At 39.6% G+C, this 23,118-nt stretch overlaps 1 protein-coding gene across 1 annotated transcript in view; it reads left to right on the forward strand.

Moving 5' to 3' along the window:
* The first annotated feature begins 1,741 nt into the window (after positions 1-1,741).
* The window catches only part of PSPC1 (paraspeckle component 1), a 71,273-nt gene continuing 49,896 nt past the window's right edge, over positions 1,742-23,118 (forward strand). Inside the window, exons 1-2 of the mRNA XM_057707063.1 lie at positions 1,742-2,254; positions 9,734-10,035. Coding sequence (XP_057563046.1) covers positions 1,895-2,254; positions 9,734-10,035 — 662 coding nt within the window. The 5' untranslated portion in view covers positions 1,742-1,894. The remainder of the gene's footprint in view (positions 2,255-9,733; positions 10,036-23,118) is intronic.

The following is a 23,118-nucleotide window of genomic DNA, read 5'->3' on the forward strand; positions in this document are numbered from 1 at the left end:
AGGGGGATCTGGTAACTGTAGAAGCAAAGCACTGGAAAGTTGCCATCCAGTGGTTTGGCCTAAGAGGGGATTTTTGACCATTCATTCATTGTAACAGGAGGGAAGGCAGTGCATATGGCTAAGTATGGAATTAGGTTGGTTGATTCGGTTCTGATGGAATGAGGCAGTTTTATTCTGATTGCGTCTTTTTCTCCAGTGAAATTAATAAATTTGACAATATCAGCTATGAGTGAGGTGGGGATCTCAGTTCCCTGACCAGGGATTGAACCTGGGACCAAGGCCGTTAAAGTGTGGAGTTCTAACCACTGGACCGCCAGGAGGTACTTCTCTCTTTCCAAAAAATTCCCTTTATTTCTACTTAATCAACCCCTCCCTATCTCCCAGCTCCTGGCAAGCACTGATCTGTGTTCTGTAGCTAGTTTTCCAGAACGTCATCTATTCAGCATGTAGCCTTTGAGTCACATTATTGTGTCTATCAGTAGTTTATTCCTTTTCATTGTTGAATATATTTTATTATATGAATGCACCACTGTTAGCCCATTCACCATTTGGACATTTGGGTTATTTCCAGTTTTCTTTGATTACAAATAAAGTTCCTATGAACATTTTCATACAAGTTTTTGCATGAACACAAATTTTCATTTCAGTTGGATAAATAGGAGAGTGATTGCTGTTCTAAAGTAAGCATTTATTTAAGTTCATGAGACACCACTGAACGGTTTTGCAGGGCGACAGTGAATTCATTTTTTGTTTTTAATAAGCAGCACTTAAAAAAATTATTTTATTGGCTGTGTTGGGTCTTCCTTGCTACGCGCAGGCTTTTTTTTTGTAGTTGTGGGGGGCGCTACTCTTCATTGCAGTGCGCAGGCTTCTCATTGCTGTCGCTGCTCTTGTTGCAGAGCACGGGTTCCAGGCACATGGGCTTCAGTAGTTGCGGCACATGGGCTCATTAGTTGTGACTCGCAGGCTCTAGTGGGCAGGCTCAGCAGTTGTGGCTCACGGGCTTAGTTGCTCTGTGGCATGAGGAATCTTCCTCAGGCCACGGATTTAACCCGTGTCCCCTGCATTGGCAGGTGGATTCTTAACCACTGCGCCACCAGGGAAGCCCGAATTCATTTCTCTTTAACACTCAGTGAAGACCTACTATCTGCCAGGAGCGGTCCTGGACAGAACTGAATCGTTTGGCCAACACAGTATATGGCTTGAAAATCTTGAAGTATTTGCCACTTGGCCCTTTACAGAAAATGTTTGATGACCCTGTCCTAGGTTGTGGTCTACAGGAGCTCAGGAAGTCCTTCTCTGAGATGAGTAATCAACATCACCATTATTTTCCAGAATTAGATTTTTCATTAGGAAATATAATAAAAACTTGCTCTTGAAAAGGGCAGAAATGTGTGTTCCCTTGTTTCAATCACTGGGAAATACCTCGTTTTTCAATGCTTTGTATAAAATCTGCAAGTTTTCACTTTCTCGGTGTCAATGAAGTGAGCTGCACATCTAAGAGGACGTACTGGTCCCCGAATCACTGCGTTTTCACACAGTGCTGCAACACCCCACGTCACCATTACCTAAGGGACTGGGAAACTGCGTTTCTCTCAGACTTGGGAAGGCTGGGAGCGGGGAGGCGCATGCGCACGCCCGTAGGGCGCCGTTGGCGCAGAAGTGCGCAGGCGCATCGGCCCCGGCGCGGCCTCGGCGGAGGGGCGGGGCTTGCGCGGCGTCTCTCCCTCTGACCGCGGCTGTGGCGGCGCCATCTTGGGCGAGCGGCCGGGGCTTGAGGGAGGGCTGCGGGCCGGCGGCGTCCCCGAGCGCGTCTTTCTGGACCCCGGTTCCGTGGGCGGACACCGACGCGGAGAGCGAGCTCTCGGCCGGGTCCGGGGGGGTACGCGCTGAGATGATGCTGAGAGGAAACCTGAAGCAGGTGCGCATTGAGAAGAACCCGGCGCGCCTCCGCGCTCTGGAGTCGGCGGCCGGCGAGGGCGAGCCGGCGGCCATGGCGCTCGCGCTGCCGGGGGAGCCCCCCGCGCCTGCCGCGCCCGCCGAGGACCGGCCGGCCGAGGAGGGCGGCTTCACCATCGACATCAAGAGCTTCCTCAAGCCGGGCGAGAAGACGTACACGCAGCGCTGCCGCCTCTTCGTGGGGAACCTGCCCACGGACATCACCGAGGACGACTTCAAGCGGCTGTTCGAGCGCTACGGCGAGCCCAGCGAGGTCTTCATCAACCGCGACCGCGGCTTCGGCTTCATCCGCCTGGTGAGGGGCGGCGGGGCGCGGGGTCCGCGAGGTGGTGCCTCCCCCTGCCCCTCCCCCTCCCCCCTCCGCACCCCCTCCCCCCCCTCGAGCCCGGCGCCTGTCGCGTGGCTCGTGTGAGCGAGCTTCCCGCGGGGACTTGCCGATATTTTACGTCTCGCTTAATACACTGTGATACTAGAATGGCACACATCTTACCCCTTTTCAGTCTAAACCTGAAAGCTTTTCAACATCATGCATAAACCATGCCTCCCTTAGTATCTTTAAAAGAAATCTGAACAGCGGGAGTTTACACTTACGGGACAAAAGAGCTACTGTTTTAGGTTTTCCGGAGTGCTTTGGCCTGAATTTCCTCAGTGTCCCTTATACAGCATCATGTTAATTCATATTTCGATGCTGGAATTCCCCCCCACCCCCCGCAAAGTATCTTTCTTATAGGAAGGGAGTTTTATATAAATAAGTGGATTTTGTGTGTTTTGTCCTTCCAGTTAGACCCTCAGATTTTATGTTCATTGTAGTCTGCGGAAGCTTTCTTTTAACTTAAACTTTCAAAATCGAGTTTTCCGTGAGTGGACAAAGCAAAGCTTTAACATGTGGAGAAAACTGATTATAATTAAGTGTATAATTAGTATTAGGAAGAACATTTGAAGATCTAAATGGCTTCGGGAAAAGGGTTAGATAGTTCCTTAAAATTCAAGTTTAATAATCGGCATTTTTGAACATAAAATTTTGAGTACGTTTAATTATCTTTTGCCTGTTGGAGAAGCAGCCTATGACTTGCTGAAATTGCTTTTAGTATACATCCAAAACTTACCTTAAAATAAAGGAAGTTAGGCTTTTAGGTTTTTACAATGAGGTATTATAGGTAACTCTCAGTAAATTTTCCAAAAAAGTGTCACTTAACATTTTCACAATCTTTAGCCTCTGGCACCATCCATCTTGGTCTATTTTGAAGTTGACATTCTGGGGGAAGATTGGTAGGGCTTCATTTCCCTGTTTTGGAAGACTTACATTTAAGCCAGTAAACTTTTTTTTTTTTTTTGACATGGAAAAATCATTTTCCTTCCTAATTTTAAAGCTACTAAAAATTGTTCCTCCCTTAATGTGTCTGGGTTGTGCAATAAAATAGCCACTGGCCGTATGTGAGTTTTCAGCACTTGAAATGTGGTTATTGCAGCCAAGGAGTTGACTTAAATTTTATTTATTCTTAAATAGCCACATGTGGTTTGTGGCTACTATATTGGACAAGAACCACATGTGGTTTGTGGCTACTATCTTGGACAAAGGTCCTCACTTTTCTTTCTTTTTTTTAGTATTTACCTATTTATTTATTTGGTTGCTTTGGGTCTTAGTTGCGGCATGGTGGGATCTTTGGTTGCGGCGCGCAGGCTTAGGGCATGTGGGATCTTAGCTCCCTGACCAGGGATGGAACCTGAGTCCCCTGCATTGGAAGGAGAATTCTTAACCACTGGACCACTAGGGAAGTTCCCGCTTTTCTATTCTTTAAAAAATTTTCTATGGTATTATGAAATGGGGAGGTGAGAAGGGCTGCTGTTGCCTGCTCCTTTGAGATATGCTCCTCTAGACCCCCATCACCCTAAATTTTTGAGTAGGAATGTTAAAAAATTTGTTAGTTGGAATTTAGAATTTAGTTTATGAGATTTGATTTCATGGATAACTTTACCTTTTAGTCTGAACTCTGTGTTTAACAGGTAAATTTAAAAGCTTTAAATATTTATGAGTTATCATGTATCTTTTTCTACGTAGGGAAATCCTAGTGCATACCTGATCTGAGTGTAAATAATGGTATTGTGGCTGCAGTGTGTACTGGTAGTATAGTGGCTCTAAAATGGTGTAATTTTTATCTGATTTGTGTTTTTAGGAATACTTTTTACTTGTTCAGTAGTTGATGTTTAAAGCACAAGCAAATTTTCTTAGAAATTTATTTCCAGTTAATTTTGGTTTTCCAGTTAATTGATGAGCTGAGAACATTTCTGAGATGGTATAGGGTCAGCATTCCTAGTATGTAATGGTGGGGAAAAGAATTTAAGTGACAGCTATTCGTGAGGTTCTAACCCATATTGTGAGTCCATTGTACATTAGGGATGAAATAGACTGTGTGTATTTTGGACACATTTTATGGAATTTTAGACCTGGACCCTACTTTTTAGGTTTTGGATGGTTACAGTTTAGATTGGATAAATTAACTGAAAAGTTGCAGTTTATTTGAAAGCAAGTTTAATGTAGTTAAAACTGTCACTATCACTAGTTTGACTGGATCTTGGTTTTTGCTTTTATTTTCCTCTGCTTTTAGCTTTAGTAAACCAGATTTCTGGAGCAGTGATTCACAAAGTATGGTCCCTGTCCAGTAGCTTCAGCTCTCTTCCTAGTGTAAGCAGAAGTCCACTTAAATTGTTTTCCCTGCCAGTCATGCTAGCAGTGCTGACCCTAAACCATCCCCAAACTTGTTAACTGGGAATTCTTTAGAAATGCAGATTAGGGCTCCACCCTTGATATACTGGATTAGAAAATTTGGGGTTGGGGCCCAGCAATTTTGGGACTTAACCACCCCTCCATGATACTCTGATATTTGTTAAAGTTTGAGAACCATTGTTCTAATTAAAGAATTAAAATCAACTGAATTTACTTCTGTTTAGTCACTGGGGACTAAACCACCTTTTCTTGTGCTTTTATTTACTTTTTGGCCGAGTCGGGTCTTAATTGCGGCACTGGGGACCTTTGTTGCGGCTTGTGGGCTCCAGAGCGCTTGCGCTCTGAGGTTGCGGCTTGCATGCTCAGTAGTTGCCACACTCGGGCTTAGTTGCCCCACGGCATGTGGGATCTTGGTTCCCCGACCAGGGACTGAACCCACGCCCCCTGCATTGAAAGGCGGATTCTTAACCACTGGACCACCAGGGGAGTCCGCTTCTTGTGCTTTTTAATTATGAAATGATATATGCTTCTTATAGAACATTCAAATATTAAAGGAGACATAGAAGAGAATGTAATGGGCATGCCCAGCAAATAATTGGAGGTAATCTTTTATTTCAAGGATGGTTCTCTTAATTAAAGTTTTAACATTAGCAGAAAATCTTTCTTCCTTCAATACATTTACTAAACATGATCACTGTTAAACATTGTGTAATTTCCCCATAAAAATCAAATCGTATTCTACATGTTGTGTTGTGCTTTGAGTTTTCCGCTTAATATCTTCGACATCTTTTCTTGGTACTGGATTCTTTTTAATGACTGCGCTGTATTTCACAGTGTGAATGTACTGCAGGCTACTTAATCAACTTTATCGAATGATTACAAGGATAGTTTCATTTTGCATCAGTGGATTTCCTTATCCTTATCAACTTAGTACTCTTGCATTGCAGCTGGGAGTTTTCACCATTGGTAAACAATGGGAGAAAAGATCATGTGCTTTGGAGAGAGCCGTTGGAAAGCTGAGGTGGAGTTGGTGGAAATCTTTAGACCCTAGGTCAAGCAATCTCTGTCTTGGGGTAGTCACTTCAGTTTCTTTTTGTTTTTTGTATTCCTTTCAGTTAAGAGCCTGTGGTTTTTAAGTTTTATGAAGAGTGATGCAGAGATACCAGCTGGAAGGCTGTATTTACGGTGTGTCGATTGAGGTTGTGGATTTTGTATAGATTCAAAACAGCATTTGTGTGTGATCTTGGACAAGTTACTTGAACCTTTTATAAGCCTGTTTCCCCACATGCAAAGTGAGGATAGTAACAAAGGCCACTTCATAAGATTGTTGGTGAGAATAATGAAAGATAATGCACACACGTGTGTATATGAATATATAGGGGGCGAGGAGTGAATGGCTGGCATGTAATGACCACTTACTAGAAGTTATCTTATTGTCATTATCCTGAGCTATGAAATAGAGAACTCTTTGGTTCATTTCAAATACATAATTTTAATGGACTTTACAGTTACTTCAGTACACATTGAGAGTAGTGGTTCTCAAATGGAGTGGTTTTGCGTCCTAGGGGACATTTGGCAATGTCTGCAGACATATTTGGTTGTCAGACTGGTTCTTTTGGCATAAGCATCCTACAGTGGATGAAACAGCCCCCCACAATAAAAATTGCCCATAATGTCACTAGTGCTATGTTGGGAAACCTTGATGTAGAACCATTTAAAACCATAAAAAGTAACTTTGAAGATGGACTATGGCATTGAAAATTCCTGACAGCATAAACATTTTATTTGGCCTATAAATTATTAAAAATTGGATTTGTTGCCAACAGTCAAAAAGTACTTGATTTAACATAAAAATGGAGATTTCTTGCTTATCCTGAAAAAAACAAGATATGTGACATTGTCACTATATCTGACTGAACCTGAACAGGAGATGCTCTCTAGAAACACTTCACAGTTTTACAAAGTCCTCACCAGGCTCTCTATACTCCCCTGCCCCCAGACATACTATTATGAATAATTTCAGAGTGTAGAAATGAACATTCATACACAACATTCACTAGATTCTACAATTAAATTTTGCTGTATTTTTTCCCACATATCTATTTATGTCTATCTCTGTCCGTCCATCACTCCACGACTCTTAAACACTTCAGCGTGCTTAGAGCCCAATATTGTTTTTTAAGGTATTTGAAATCTACATACAATGAAATGCACAAATTAAAAAAAAATTATTTACTTTATGTGGCTGCGTCAGGTCTTACTTGCAGCACACAGTTGTTGAGTTGTGGCACAGAGTTGTTGCATTACATGACATTTTAGCTGCAAAGGACATATCCCTTGTTAGATGTTTGTGAAATGTTTGCTGGTTCTAATACTACTAAGTTAAGAGTAATAAACAATATGGTCGTTTTGAATAGCTATAAAAAGCTTAGGTTCATTTGTCTTTGTAAAATTAGTCCTATAGGGAGATTTTTGTATAAGTGCTGTAATTGAAAGCTGTTGTGAACGTTTTAGGGATTGAATAAAAAGCTGTTGTGACCTTAAGACTTACAAGAAAGTATGTTTGTACTCTTCTCACAAATGTGTATAAAGCTTCTTTCAGTTTTCACTGGGAAGTTCTCACAACACGAAAAGAACATGCCTGTAGTGAGTTTACGAGTTTGTTTTATTTATTTATTTTTAAAAACTTTTTTATTTATTGGCTCTGTTGAATCTTTGTTGCTGTGCGCGGGCTTTCTCTAGTTGCAGAGAGTGGGGCCTTCTCTTATTGCGGAGCACAGGCTCTGGGCGCACAGGCTTCAGTAGTTGTGGCACATGGGCTCGTTAGTTGTGGCTCACAGGCTCTAGAGTGCAGGCTCAGTAGTTGCGGTGCATGGGCTTAGTTGCTCTGCGGCCTGTGGGATCTTCCTGGACCAGGGCTTGAACCTGTGTCCCCTGCATTGGCAGGCAGATTCTTAACCACTGGGCCACCAGGGAAGCCCATTACCAGTTTGTTTTAGATGTCTATATTTTATACCAACTTTGAATTCTTCAAGAAGGAAGTTCTCTTGTAGTTTCAGCAGTGGACATATTTTTTAGTTTATAAGAAGTATATGTGCACTTGCTTTTTTGTATAATAGAGAGAATTTTTTTTTTTTTGGAGAGAACTTTTACAGCCCATGAATGTGTGAATGTGGGTTTGCTTCTCTCCGTGTAATGGTAAGACATGTGTAGCTCATGAAAGTATTTCATAAGAAATGATTAGTAACACCTGATAGTAGTTTTTTAGATAATATAAAAGAGAAATGGAACTAAAAAGGGAAGGGGATTTGTCTGTCATTGGAGAGGTGGTACGCATAATTAAGATATAAATATCAGATTGGTACAGCCACTGTGGAGAACAATATGGACGTTCCTTGAAAAACTAAAAATGAAATTACCATATGACCCAGCAGTCCCACTACTGGGCATATACCCAGAGAAAACCATAATTCAAAAAGACACATGCACCTCAGTGTTCCTGCAGCACTGTTTACAACAGCCAGGTCATGGAAGCAACCTAAATGTCCACCAACAGATGAATGGATAAAGAAGATGTGGTACATATATACAATGGAATATTACTCAGCCTTAAAAAGGAACGAAATTGGGACATTTGTAGAGACATGGATGGACCTAGAGAGTGTCATACAGAGTGAAGTAAGTCAGAAAGAGGAAAACAAATATTGTATATTAACGCATGTGTGCAGAATACAGCAAAATGGTACAGATCAACCTGTTTGCAAGAAAAGAAATAGACAGGTGTAGAGAACAAACGTATGGACACCAGTGGGGAAGCGGCAGGGCAGGGAAGCGGAGGTGGGAGGATTGGAGTGGGATGAATTGCGAGATTGAGATTGCCATATATACATTACTAATAACAAAAAATCAAATTGTACATTTCAAATATATGTAGTTTATTGTATGTCAATTATATCTCAATAAAAGTTCTTCAAAAAAGATATAAATATCAGAAACATGGAGTGTATAGATAATCTTTTTTTAAACGTATTTTATTTTATTTTTTATTTTTAATTTTTGGCTGCGTTGGGTCTTAGTTGTGGCACACAGGATCCTCGTTGCAGCATATGGGATCTTCCCTGCAGCTTGCGGGCTTCTCTCTAGTTGTGGCTTGTGGACTTTCTTTCTCTAGTTGTGGCACTCAGGCTTAGTTGCCCTGCAGCATATGGGATCTTAGTTCCCTGACCAGGGATCGAACCCACGTCTCTTGCATTGGAAGGTGCATTCTTTGTCACTGGACCACCGGGGAAGTCCCAGAATTAATCTACTTTCAGTAATAGTTTTTAGCAGTTGGTACTTGGTCTCAAAAAGTAATTAAGTATTTATTTTAATAGACTTAGGAGATTTATAAAAGATATTGCTTTGAATATTTAACAGCTAGTAGTTTGTTTATGAGCAGGTCATTTTTAAAAAAAATTAATTTATATATTTAATTGGCTATGTTAGGTCTTTTTTTGCTGTGCTTGGGCTTTCTTTGGTTGCGTTGAGTGGGGGCTACTCTTCATTGTGGTGTGGGGGCTCCTCATTGCCGTGGCTTCTCTTGTTGTGGAGCACAGGCTCTAGGCGCGTGGGCTTCAGTAGGTGCAGCACATGGGCTCAATAGTTGTGGCTCACGGGCTCTAAAGCGCAGGCTCAATAGTTGTGGCACACAGGCTTAGTTGCTCCGCGGCATGTGGGATCTTCCTGGAGCAGGGATCAAACCCGTGTCCCCTGCATTGGCAGTTGGATTCTTAACCACTGTGCCACCTAGGAAGCCCGAGCAGGTCATTTTTAAGTGATGACTTTTAACAAGACATTGGGGTTGGAACTTTCTACTTAAAAAGTTTAGAATTACTTACTTTAAAAAATTAATAAAATGCATGTGATACCATCATTGTAAGACACAAAAACAAAATGACCCTATTAGCCATTTCCTAAAGCTACCCAGCTCTCCTCTCTAGAAACAAACCACTATTTAAAATTTTTTGTGTTACTGTAATTTGTAAAAAGTGATTTCTCTCTTCCTAAAAGGAGTCCAGGACACTGGCTGAAATTGCAAAAGCAGAGCTGGATGGCACCATTTTGAAGAGCAGACCTCTCCGAATTCGCTTTGCTACACATGGAGCAGCCCTGACTGTCAAGAACCTCTCTCCGGTTGTTTCCAATGAGCTCCTAGAGCAAGCATTTTCCCAGTTTGGTCCTGTAGAGAAAGCTGTTGTTGTTGTGGATGATCGTGGGAGAGCTACGGGAAAAGGTTTTGTAGAATTTGCAGCAAAACCTCCTGCACGAAAGGCTCTGGAAAGATGTGGTGATGGGGCGTTCTTGTTAACAACGTAAGTGTAAACATCTCTTGTCATTCTTCTGTACAGTTACACACAGGCTTCGCTCTGTTCTGACTTCTTTGTAGCTCATTTCCTATATTGTCTTGCTGTGTGGTAAGTAGGTGTTGAGTAAATAAATACGTGGTGAATACAAATAGGGTATATTTGTGTACCTCCAGGAGTCAGAAGTTTACTTTATTCAAACTTCAGTGTATTGATCCATACTTGAATCTCAGGAACGTTTTGTATTTTTTTTCTTTAATTTTCATTTGATGTCATAGGTTGATTATGTATTTTGTTTCTTCTTCTTTTTTTTTAATGTTTGTTTATTTATTTTGGCTGCACCAGGTCTTAGTTGCGTCATGTGGGGGTCCTTAGTTGTGGCATGCAAACTCTTAGTTGAGGCATGCATGCGGGATCTAGTTCCCCAACCACGAATCAAACCTGGGCCCCCTACATTGCGGGGCTTGGAGTCTTACCCCCTGGACCACTAGGAAGTCCCTGTATTATGATTTTTATTCAACCTACTGAATGTCTGTTATGTGCAAAGCAAAATGTTATGTTTAATTGAACGAATGACATTTTAGTCAACTTTGAAGTATGATTTACGTTTGTTAAAGTGCACTGAATTTTGCATGTAGAGCTCAGTGAGTTTTAAAAATGTATGTGTGGGGAAAAAAAAAAAAAATGTATGTGTGTAGTCACGTAGCCTACCACCACAATCAAGATATAGAACGTTTCCAGCATCCAACAAAAGTTCCTTTGTGTCCTTTTGCAGTTACTCCCCACCTCTTATCCCTGCCTAGACTCTTCTTGGTCTTTATTATAAATTAGGTTTTTCTTATATTTCATATAAATGAAATTATATAGTGTGTATTCTTTTGTGTCTGATTTCTTTTGCTTAGCATAGTGTTTATGAGATTTCATCCATATCACTATATATCAGTATTTTGTTCCTTTTTATGGCTGAGTGACAACTTTGTCCGGTGACCTGTGGGTGGACTTCCAAGTTGCTTCCAACTACTGGACATTGTGAATAAAGCTATTACAAACATTTTCGTACAGAGTTTCTTGTGCACATTATGCCTTTGTGTGGCTTGGGTAATATTTAGGAGTAAGTGATTCTGTGTTCAGTTTTATAAGAAACTGCCAAACTGTACCATTTTACATTCCCACCAGCAATGAATGAGTTCTAGTTGATCATGTCTGTACCAACACTTGATATTTTCAGTCTTTTAGATATTCTAGTGAGTGTAGTGGTATCTCACTGTAGTTTAAATTTTATTTTCCTAATGGCCAGTGATGAGCATCTTTTCATGTGCTTTTTGGCTATTTTTATGTCTTTTGTAAAATGTCTGTTGACGTTTTTTTGCCTGTTTTTTTTAATTGACTGGTTTGTCTCACAATTAACAAATCTGGGTACAGGTCTGTATTAAGACTGTTTCTCCCAGTCTGTGGCTTGTTTTTAAATTTTTTAAATACTGTTTTTCAAAGAACAAAGGTTTTTATATTTTGTGAAGTACAGTTTATCAATTTATTTTCTTTCATGGTTTGTTTTTTTGAATCCTTATATGAAATCTTTGCCTTTCCTAAGGTAGTAAAGCTTTTGCATGTTTTCTTGAGAATTTTTATAGCTTTTTATTTAAACCCTGTGATACGTTGTGAGTATGATGGGAGGTAACCATTTATTTATGTGTGTGTGTACGTATATATTTGGGGGGGCTCTGTTGGGTCTTAGTTGCTGCGTGTGGGCTTTCTCTAGTTGCGGTGATCAGGGGCTACTCTTCCTTGTGGTGCACGTGCTTCTCATTGCGGTGGTTTCTCTTGTTGTGGAGCATGGCTACTCTTCCTTGAGGTCCACAGGCTTCAGTAGTTGTGGCACGTGGGCTCAGTAGTTGTGGCACACGGGCTTAGCTGCTGTGTGGAATGTGGGATCTTCCCTGACCAGGGATCGAAACTCATGACCCCTGCATTGGCAGGCGTATTCTTATCCACTGCATCACCAGGGAAGTCCAACCATTCATTTATTTAATGCAGCTATCTGGTTGTTCTAACACCATTAATTGAAAAGATTATGATTTCCCCTTTGTTACCTTTTACCTTTATCAAAAAACTGGAAAAAAAATCTGTATTCTCTTTTCTGTTTTATTGATCACTATGTCTGTTACACCAATACTGTACTTTCTAATTACCTTATCCTGAGCTTTGAAGTAAGTTAGTATCCAACTTCATTCTTTTTTCAAAATTGTTCTGGTTATTATCATTTCTTTGTATATCCTTACTGGTTTTAAAATAAGCTTGTCAAAAAAATTCTGCTGGGCTTTTTTTTTTTTTATAAATTTATTTATTTATTGGCTATGTTGGGTCTTTATTGCTACATGCGGGCTTTTTCTAGTTGCAGTGAGCAGGGGGCTACTCTTAATTGTGGTGCGAGGACTCCTCACTGTGGTGGCCTCTCGTTGTGGAGCACCGGCTCTAGGAGTGCAGGCTTCAGTAGTTGCAGCACATGGGCTCAATAGTTGCTGTGGAGTGCGGGCTCTAGAGCGCAGGCTCAGTAGTTGTGGCGCACGGGCTTAGTTGCTCCGCGGCATGTGGGATCTTCCTGGAGCGGGGATCAAACTTATGTCCCCTGCATTGGCAGGCAGATTCTTAACCACTGCGCCACCTAGGAAGTCCCCTGCTGGGCTTTTAATTGGAATTTTTTGAGTCTACAGATCATTTTCGGAAACATTAACATCTTCTATCAACCTTTTCCAATCCGCAAATGTGATGTATCTCTCCATATACTTAAAAATATTTTAAAGTAATTATAATGGTCGTTAAATCTGTGGCCGTAATTTTTTTTTTTATATTTATTTTGTTTACTTATTTGGCTGGTTCAGGTCTTGGTTGCAATGCGCGGGATTTTTCATTGCAGTGCGCGTGGGTTCTTTCTTGTGGGCTCTCTAGCTGTGGTGTGCGGGATTCTCTCTAATTGTGATACGTGGGTTTTCTCTCTTCTGTTGTGGTGTGCAGGCTCCAGGGCGCATGGACTCTGTAGTTTGCGACACGGAGGCTCTCTAGGTGAGGTGCACGAGCTCAGTAGTTGTGGCACATGGACTTAGTTGCTCCTCAGCATGTGGGATCTTAGTTCCCTGACCAGGGATCGAACCCGCACCCCCTGCATTATTGCAGGTTGGATTCTTTATCACTGCACCACCAGGGAAGTCCCCTTGTTACCATATTAACGTCTTTCCTTTCAGTTTGCCCACAAGAAAGTTCTGGATGTGCATTCTTAGTCTTTAGACTGGATTTGGTGTAAAAAGTTCCTTAGTTGATTATTGAATTGATTTCTTTGATACTGTGCCCACCTCTGGCACCTGTGCTATTGATTGGGATCATTCAAATAGTTTAGAATTTGGGGAATTGGATACAAAGGCAGTGTAAAAAAATTGTTCCCTGGCCCCAAGGAGCTTAGTTTGTAAAGCATTTTTCAGGTTTTTTTTTTTTTCTTCTTTTTAAAGCTCTTTATTGGGGTGTAATTGCTTTATACTGTTGTACCAGTTTCTGCTGTACAACAGTGAATCAGCTGTATTTATACATATATCCCCATATCCCCTCCCTCCCACGACTCCTTCCCACCCCCCCATCCCACCCCTCTGAGTCATCACCAATCTTCAGTTTGTTTTTGACAGTTAAGCATTTGTGCTAAAGCTGTTTTATAGCAGACATAGCGTGAATTATAGCTTTGCCAACTTGTTCTCTCAGAGACTTGGGTCTTGTTCCCTTTGCTTAGAGATGCTCTCTCTTCCCATCATCACAGGCCTTGCTCTTGTATTTTGTTCACATTTTGCTAAGATGTTATCTCCTCAGGGAAGCGGACTATTTTGTCTTAAAATAGCCTGATGCTTTATTCTCCAATTTATTTTTCTTCATAGCACTTAGCATTAACTTGCATGTCTTTCTCTGAGGTAGAATGTAAGCTCCACTAGGGCAAGGACTTTGATTTAAGTCTATAATCCTAACACTTGTATTCTAACATTTCCTGGCCATATAGTAAGTTTGTAATAGTTAGGCAAGGCCTAAGGCAATAGGCAAGGCATATGGTTAGTATCTTTCTTTCTGCTCCAAGCTTTGAGTAACTGCTGTTTTTTAAAGTCATAGCCAGGCATTGGTAAATATTTAGCTATTTCTTACAGGTAGCTTTTATAATAATTTATAAACAATTTGAGGGAATGGGCAAGGTAGTGAACATTTTATGTGTCTTATTTCATAATCATGATCACTTGGATTTCCACAAGAACGCTGGTTATTATTTGTCCCATTTTTCAGATGAGAAAATTGGCTCAGAGATGTTAAGGAATTTGCTTAAGATTGCACAGCTAATAAATGGTGGAGTTTAGTCTGATGCCAGATCCCTTGCTGCTTGTACTGCGCTACAGGTGAAGTGGTTTCCTCTTTCTGTAGACTCTCCTTGCTCAGGTCCTTTGTCTATCCTTAAACCTTCTCTTGGAGCTCAGGATGCTCTTCTCCCTGCTGTTTGAATAGTTGATCTCAGCTGAAGTGTCTCTTTATGGAGAAGATTTTCCTGATTGCCTTATCTAAAGTGGCCTCTCTTCCATTCTTTATGACAGCATTGTTTTTTTCTTTTTAGCTCTTAAAGTAGTTCTTCTGTTTACTCATGGGAGTGGGGGTGTCTCTTAGAAGACTTTCAGAGATTATTTATCCTTGTGTTCTTAGCCCCAGCTGCAGTCTTGCTACCTGTTAGGTAATCAAACATTTACTGATGGACTGAACCTCAGATATCTGAGGTAATACAAGTGACTTATAGGAGTGGTATCATAGGGATTTAGTTTCTAGATGTAGATATCTTGTGTAATAAAAATTTCTCTTGAAAATACCTTTAAATTGTCATAAAATGTATAATATACATGGCTTTAGGTAAATGGCCTTGTACACAGTATATATAATGATTAATACATAATATGCTAAAGTATGTGTAAATTATATATCTATGTTTTTTTTTTAATAGGATGCATTTTTTTAAGGGCATCCTACTAAAAAAAATCCTAGGCAGTTATTTCAGGCATGCAGGCTCAATAGTTGTGGTGCACGGGCTTAGTTGCTCTGTGGCATGTGGGATCTTCCGGACCAGGGATTGAATCCTTGTCCCCTACATTGGCAGGCGGATTCTTAACCCCTGCATCACCAGGGAATTCTCTGTCACTTTATTTCTATTAAAACATTGGAGAAATCTAAATGCCTTAATAGAGAATCAGTCAAGTAGATGATACTTACAGTGGGTTAGTATATCACTATTTTGCAGAGAATATTTCATGACACTGGAAAATGCAACACTCATGAAAAGAATTTTTTTAGAGGAGTATAGCATATAAAGTTCAGGGTTTCTTTTTGGAGTGATGAAAATGTTCTGAGATTAGATTGTGGTGATGATTGCACAAACTAGAAACCACTGAACCGCATACTTTAAAAGGGTAAATTTTATGGTATATGAATTATATCCCCCAAAGTATAAATAAAACTAAATAAATTACAAACTGCACACTTGTTTATGGGAGAGCATTCAGCGATGTGCATATCATGTCTAGCTGTGACTCTGAAACATTTTATATAATTAAAACATTTATTTAGCAGGTAAAAAAGAAAGGACACAACTAGATATATGCTGTGGTCCAAATTCATGTTAAACTGATTAGAAAGAAAGAATGAAATAAAATGGTGACTGTCAGCAGAAGCTATATTTGATTAGTGTGCTTACAGGTATATATTGGGGGTCTCTAAGACTGCCATTAGCTTTAGTGGTTCATTACAAGGACTTGGGCTTTCAGTGTAAGCTCTTTTCAATGAAAGAGTACAGAGTAAAATCAGCAAAGGAAGAAAGCACATGGGGTAAAACCTCCAGGAAACTAGGTGTAAGCCTCCAAGAGTCCTTTCCCAGTCCAGTCATATAGGACTTGCTTAATTCCTCCAGCAACTAGTTGAGATAACACGAATGAAGAATTGGCTTCCAGGGGAAGTTCAAGTGACCCTAGGAGTGGGGGTGGTGGGTGGAGTATCAGTTTTTGTAAGTTCCCTCTTATTTGGCAAATAACAAAAATTGAGATTCCCAGAAGGAAACAAACACAGAAGGTTTATGTTGCACGTAAACTACATTCTTTGTTCAAACAATTTTGGCACAGAAAACCAGCCTTATCAGTTAGTGTGGTAGGATAGCAGTTTCAGGCCTGCTTTGTTAACATTCTTTTGCATGCAATTGATTGTTCCATTAATTATTTTTTATACTTTTCTTTTAAAAGGATTACTTTTATCAACGTTTTGCTTCACATATTTTTCCATTAAATGGGTTACTTTTATTTATTTATTTATTTTTTTGGCACACGGGCTTCGTTGCTCCGCAGCATGTGGGATCTTCCTGGAGCTGGGATCGAACCCGTGACCTCTGCATTGGCAGGCGGATTCTTAACCACTGCGCCACCTAGGAAGCCCTGGGTTACTTTTAGATTCACAAAAAAATATTTCTTTAATAAAAACAACATGTAATATTTCTTTTGCTTTTATGTTGGAAATACAAGAGTTATCCAGGTATACCTGCTGGTGGTGGAAGTAAATTACTACTAATTGGAAAAGTATGCTTAATGGGTATACCATCAGTGCAGTCAGGTCCAGTTCTGGATTTTTACTTTCTTGTTTTGAGCAGTCCTAGTTATTATGTAAGGATTGATAATTTATTACTTTTTATTTCTTAGAGGTCTTCAAAAAAACAAAAAAAAATTTAAAAATAGAATAGACTGATTTTTTTCTTAAAATTACCATGTGGGTCCACTGGGTCTTTTTATAAATTTGAGATAGTATGATCAGGTTCTAATGATTTTATTTTTTCTCTGTCATAAAAAATTATTTATTTATATTTATTTATTTTGGTTGCTCTGGGTGTTAGTTGCAGCATGCAGGATATTTTAGTTGTACATGCATGTGGGATCTAGTTCCCCGACCAAGGATGGAACCGGGGCCCCCTGCACTGAAAGCATGGAGTCTTAACCACTGGACCACCAGGGAAGTCCCACATTTTGATGTTTTATCCTTGGTCTTTATTTCTCAACTATATTAAAAAAGACAAAAATGAAAACCTCCTCAGAATGGTGTATGTCTGCAAGGATGATTTAGTAGTGAAACAAGTTGCCTTCGTAATGTAATCTTTTTTTCTTTAAGAACTTTTATTGATACAATTGACATACAGTAAACTGCGTATATTTAAAGTGTACGGTTTGATATATTTTTTTATTAGTAATGTATATATGGCAATCCCAATCTCCTAATCCATCCCACCCCATCCGCCCTGCTTTCCCCACTTGGTGTCCATATGTTTGTTCTCTACATCTGTGTCTCTGTTTCTGCCATGGAAACTGGTTGATCTGTACCATTTTTCTGTATTCTGTATATATGTTAATATACGATATTTGTTTTTCTCTTTCTGACTCACTTCACTCTGTATGACAGTTTCTAGGTCCATCCATGTCTCTACAAATGTCCCGATTCCATTCCTTTTTAAGGCTGAGTAATATTCCATTGTATATATGTACCACATCTTTATCTGTTCATCTGTTGATGGTCATTTAGGTTGCTTCCATGACCTGGCTATTGTAAATAGTGCTGCCAGGAACATTGGAGTGCATGTGTCTTTTTGAATTATGGTGTTATCTGGGTATATGCCCAGTAGTGGGATTGCTGGATCATACGGTAATTCTATTTTTAGTTTTTCAAGGAACCTCCATACTGTTCTCCATAGTGGCTGTATCAATTTATATTCCCACCAGCAGTGCAAGAGGGTTCCTTTTTCTGCACACCCTCTCCAGCGTTTATTATTTGTAGATTTTCTAGTAATGCCCATTCTGAGCAGTGTGAGGTGATACCTCACTATAGTGTTGATTTGCATTTCTCTAATAATTAGTGATGTTGAGCATCTTTTCTTGTGCCTCTTGGCCATCTGTATGTCTTTGGAGAAATGCCTATTTAGGTCTTCTGCCCATTTTTTGATTGGGTTGTTTATTTCTAGGACGTTACATCCAGAAACAGCAGATTACACTTTCTTCTCACGTGTACATGAAACATTCTCCAGGATAGATCACATTTTGGGTCACAAATCAAGCCTTGGTAAATTTAAGAAAATTGAAATCATATCAAGTATCTTTTCTGACCATAATGTTACGAGATTAGAAATCAGTTACAGGAAAAAAACTGTAAAAAACACAAACACATGGAGGCTAAACAATACACTACTAAATAACCAAGAGATCACTGAAGAAATCAAAGAGGAAATCAAAAAATACCTAGAGACAAATGATAGTGAAAACACAACGATCCAAAACATATGGGATGCAGTAAAAGCAGTTCTAAGAGGGGAAGTTTATAGCAATACAATCCTACCTCAAGAAACAAGAAAAATCCCAAGTAAACAATGTAAGCTTACTCCTGAACAAAGTAGAGAAAGAAGAGCAAATAAAACCCAAAGTTAGTAGACAGGAGAGAAATCATAAAGATCAGAGCAGAAATAAATGGAATAGAAACAAAGAAAACAATGGCAAAAATCAATAAAACTAAAAGCTGGTTCTTTAATAAGATAAAATTGATAAACCTCTAGCAAGACTCATCAAGAAAAAGAGGGAGAGGACTCAAATCAATAAAATCAGAAAGGAAACAGAAGTTACAACAGGACACCACAGAAATAAAAAGCACCATAAGAAACTACTACAAGCAACTATATGCCAATAAAATGGACAACTTGGGATGAAATGGACAGATTCTTAGAAAGGTATAACCTTCCAAGACTGAATCAGGAAGACATAGAAAATATGAACAGACCAATCACAAGTAATGAAATTGAAACTGTGATTAAAAATCTCCCAACAAACAAAAGTCCAGGACCAGGTGGATTCACAGGTGAATTTTATCAAACATTTAGAGAAGAGCTAACACCCATCCTTCTCAAACTCTTCCAAAACATTGCAGAGGAAGGAACACTCCCAGACTCATTCTATGAGGTCACCATCATCCTGATACCAAAACCAGACAAAGATACTACCAAAAAAGAAAACTACAGACCAGTATCACTGATGAATTTCGATGCAAAACTCCTCAACAAAATACTAGCCAACAGAATCCAACAACACATGAAAAGGATCATACACCATGATCAAGTGGGGTTTATTTCTGGAATGCAAGAATTCTTAAGTGTACTCAAATCAATCAGTGTGATACACCATATTAATAAACTGAAGGGTAAAAACCACATGATCATCTCCATAGATGCAGAAAAAGCTTTTGACAAAATTCAGCACCCATTTATGATAGAAACTCTCCAGAAGGTGGGCATAGAGGGAACCTACCTCAACATAATAAAGGCCATATATGACAAACCCACAGCAAACATCATTCTCAATGGTGAAAAACTGCAAGCATTCCCTCTAAGATCAGGAACAAGACAAGGATGTCCACTCTCACCACTACTATTCAACATAGTTTTGGCAGTCCTTGCCACAGCAATCAGAGAAGAAAGAAATAAAAGGAATCCAAATTGGAAAAGAAGTAAAACTGTCACTGTTTGCAGATGACATGATGCTATACATAGAAAATCCTGAAGATGCCACCAGAAAACTACTTGAGCTAATCAATGAATTTGGCAATGTTGCAGGATCCAAAATTAACACACAGAAGTCTCTTGCATTTCTATACACTAACAATGAAAGATCAGAAAGAGAAATTTAGGAACAATCTCATTCACCATTACAACAAAAAGAATACCTAGGAGTAAACCTAAGCAGATAAAAGACCTGTACTCAGAAAACTACAAGACGCTGATGAAAGCAATCAAAGAAGACACAAACAGATGGAGAGATATACCATGTTCTTTTTTTTTTTTTTTTAATTCAGTGCACAAAATGCTGTGTCATCTCTCAGGTCACTGGTTTTAGTTGTAGAAGAGCTGCTCTGCTAATCTTCAAGTCCTCATCGAATTGTTCTGTATGTATTGATAGTGTGGTTTTGGTGTGTCTGGGAGGAAGTGAGCTCAGGGTTTTCCTTCTCTGCCATCTTGATCCTACCTGTGGTCAGCCATCATACTTTTAGTAATGTATGTGCCATGTTCTTATAGTTAATCATGGTGTGTCTTTACTGAAAACGTGGAAACCTTAGATGCACATCAATTGGTATGGTTAAAAAACTGTGGTACATGCATACCTCTGAAGTGGTGCCATTATTATTAAGACAGGATGTATGAAGAAAGCACAGATAGGTGATTTACTTTTTGTAAAATTATGTATATTTAGCAGAAAGGAAAATCTGAAGAAATGTTCATGAAACATGATCGGAGGCCTTCTCCAAATGATGGGATTTCATGGGTCATACTTTCTTATATAAAACTTACTATATTGTTTAAATTTTTCCACAATGGAACATTTATCAGTTGTACAGCCAAAGTAATGATTAGTTTAGAAACAAAGTGAGAAGGAAAAAGCCCCACAGAAAACAATTCCAGATTTTTTTAAGAACTTTTATTGAGATACAATTGACATACAATAAACTGCATATATTTGAAGTGTACAATTTGATATTTTTTTTCTTATTAGTAATGTGTATGTGGCAATCCTGATCTTCCAGTTCATCCCCATCCCTCCCACCCCCAGCTTTCCCCACTTGGTGTCCATATGTTTGTGTTGATTTAACCATGGTTGACCACTTTGATTTGTTTCTTTGTCACTTTTTTTTAATGTATAATATTTACCTACATGTGTAGAGGAGTAAATTTACTAATTACATCTATAAATAAATTTTAAGGTAGGTGTTCCACTGCACACCCCCCCCCCCCCCACCCCCCAGCAGTGCTGTGAGGCTTGTGGGGTGTGGAATCTTAGTTCCCTGACCAGAGAGTGAACCCGGGGCCCTCCTAAGTTAGATTTTAAATTTGTTAACATGTAAAGATCAAGTGAAATAAACAAGGTCGGTTAGACAAAAGGAACTTCACATTTTAGCATATATCCCAGTGAAACAAGACAGTCCCTTAAGAACGTCCCTTGTATACCACACGTGATCTTAACATGATGAATGTGGTTGTGACTGATCTTTGCTCACTTACTAATGTATCTCTTGAGAAATTTAATTGTAGAAACAAGGTGTAAATGTCTAACAATTTGTATGTGTTGGTCAAGTTCTCTGCCAAAGAATTTGTATAAAAGTGTTTAGTAGCCACATTCATATGTTGAAATTGAGAAAATGTTTTTTTCTTCACCATGCCATGCAGCATGTGGGATCTTAGTTCCCTGAACAGGGATTGAACCCGTGCCCCCTGCATTGGGAGCATGGAGTCTTAACCACTGGATCACCAGGGAAGTTCCTGAAATTGAAATTTTGTAATTACGACACTGGACATTTTTTGAGAGTATAGTAGAGATGTCATACTTTCTAATTTTGTTCACCATTTCCTTCATAAAATTAACCTTATCAATTCCAAGTATTTCTGCCATGTTCTGAGTGACAAACTGTTTGCTTAATTTTCCTTCTTGTAGAGGTTTCTTTTCTGATTTTTCTCTAGGGCGGTGGTGGCCTTGTGTTGAAGTGGGGGGTGCAGGTTTCTGTCATTGTTGGCATCTGCTCAGGTGTAGTTCTTATCAAGCTCTATTACTCTTTGAATGTTTGTAGTCCTGCCACAGCTTCCAGGGGGTAAGTGGTCCATATAGTGCAGCTTCTTCATTTTGTCCATGGGACTCTTTGGGTCCTTTAGAAGCACTGCATCCTCCTGTGGGCTGGGTGGGTTCAGGAATTTTCAGCTGCTTTCTCATCCATTGCTGGGTTGTGTGTACTCTTTGGGCTATATTTACTCATTCTTATTACATATCTGTTTTTACATGTTGGACATGAGGTTTCACCCTGGCGCGTGAGGGCTGTAAGTCCCTTTTCTTTTGGGTTCCTGCTTATTTTATGTGAGGTTGCTAATCTCACTGTCTTTTTTTTTTTTTTTTAAGAACTTTTATTGAGTTACAGTTAACAGACAATAAACAGCATATATTTAGAGTGTACAGTTTGGTGTCCCAATCTCCCAGTTCATTCCCCCCCAACCCTCCCCCCTTTCCCCACTTGGTGTCCATGTGTTTGTTCTCTGCACTTGTGTCTCTATTTCTGCCTTGCATTTCCTCTTTCATAGTTGTTAGCATTTGCCTTATGTATTGAGGTGCTCCTATATTGGGTGCATATATATTTATAATTGTTATCTCCTCTTCTTGGATGGATCCCTTGATCTTTATGTAATGTCCTTTCTTGTCTCTTGTAACATTTTTTATTTTAAAGTCTATTTTATCTGATGCGACTGTTGCTACTCCAGCTTTCTTCTGATTTTCATTTGCATGGAATATCTTTTTCCATCTCCTCACTTTCCGTCTGTATGTGTGCCTAGGTCTAAAGTGGGTCTCTTGTAGACAGCATATATATGGGTCTTGTTTTTGTATGCATTCAGCCAGTCTGTGTCTTTTGGTTGGTGCATTTAGTCCATTTACATTCAAGGTAATTGTCGATATGTATGTTCCTATTACCATTTTCTTATTGTTTTGTTGTTGTTTTTGTAGGTCCTTTTCTTCTCTTATGTTTCCCGCTTAGAGAAGTTCCTTTAGCATTTGGTGTAAGGCTGGTTTGGTGGTGCTGAATTCTCTTAGCTGTTGCTTGTCTGTAAAGCTTTGGATTTCTCCATCGAATCTGAATGAGATCCTTGCTGGGTAGAGTATTCTTGGTTGTAGGTTCTTCCCTTTCATCACTTGAACTATATCATGCCACTCCCTTCTGGCTTGCAGAGTTTCTGCTGAGAAATCAGCTGTTACCCTGATGGGAGTTCCCTTGTATGTTATTTGTCGTTTTTCCCTTGTTGCTTTTAATAACATTTCTCTGTCTTTAATTTTCATCAATTTGACTACTATATGTCTTGGCGTGTTTCTCCTTGGATTTATCCTGCCTGGGACTCTCTGCACTTCCTGCACTTGGGTAGTTATTTCCTTTCCCATGTTAGGGAAGTTTTCAACTATAATCTCTTCCAGTATTTTCTCAGGTCCTTTCTCT

Source organism: Hippopotamus amphibius, chromosome 14 (genome assembly GCF_030028045.1).
Source record: "Hippopotamus amphibius kiboko isolate mHipAmp2 chromosome 14, mHipAmp2.hap2, whole genome shotgun sequence".
Taxonomy (NCBI): Eukaryota; Metazoa; Chordata; class Mammalia; order Artiodactyla; family Hippopotamidae; genus Hippopotamus; species Hippopotamus amphibius.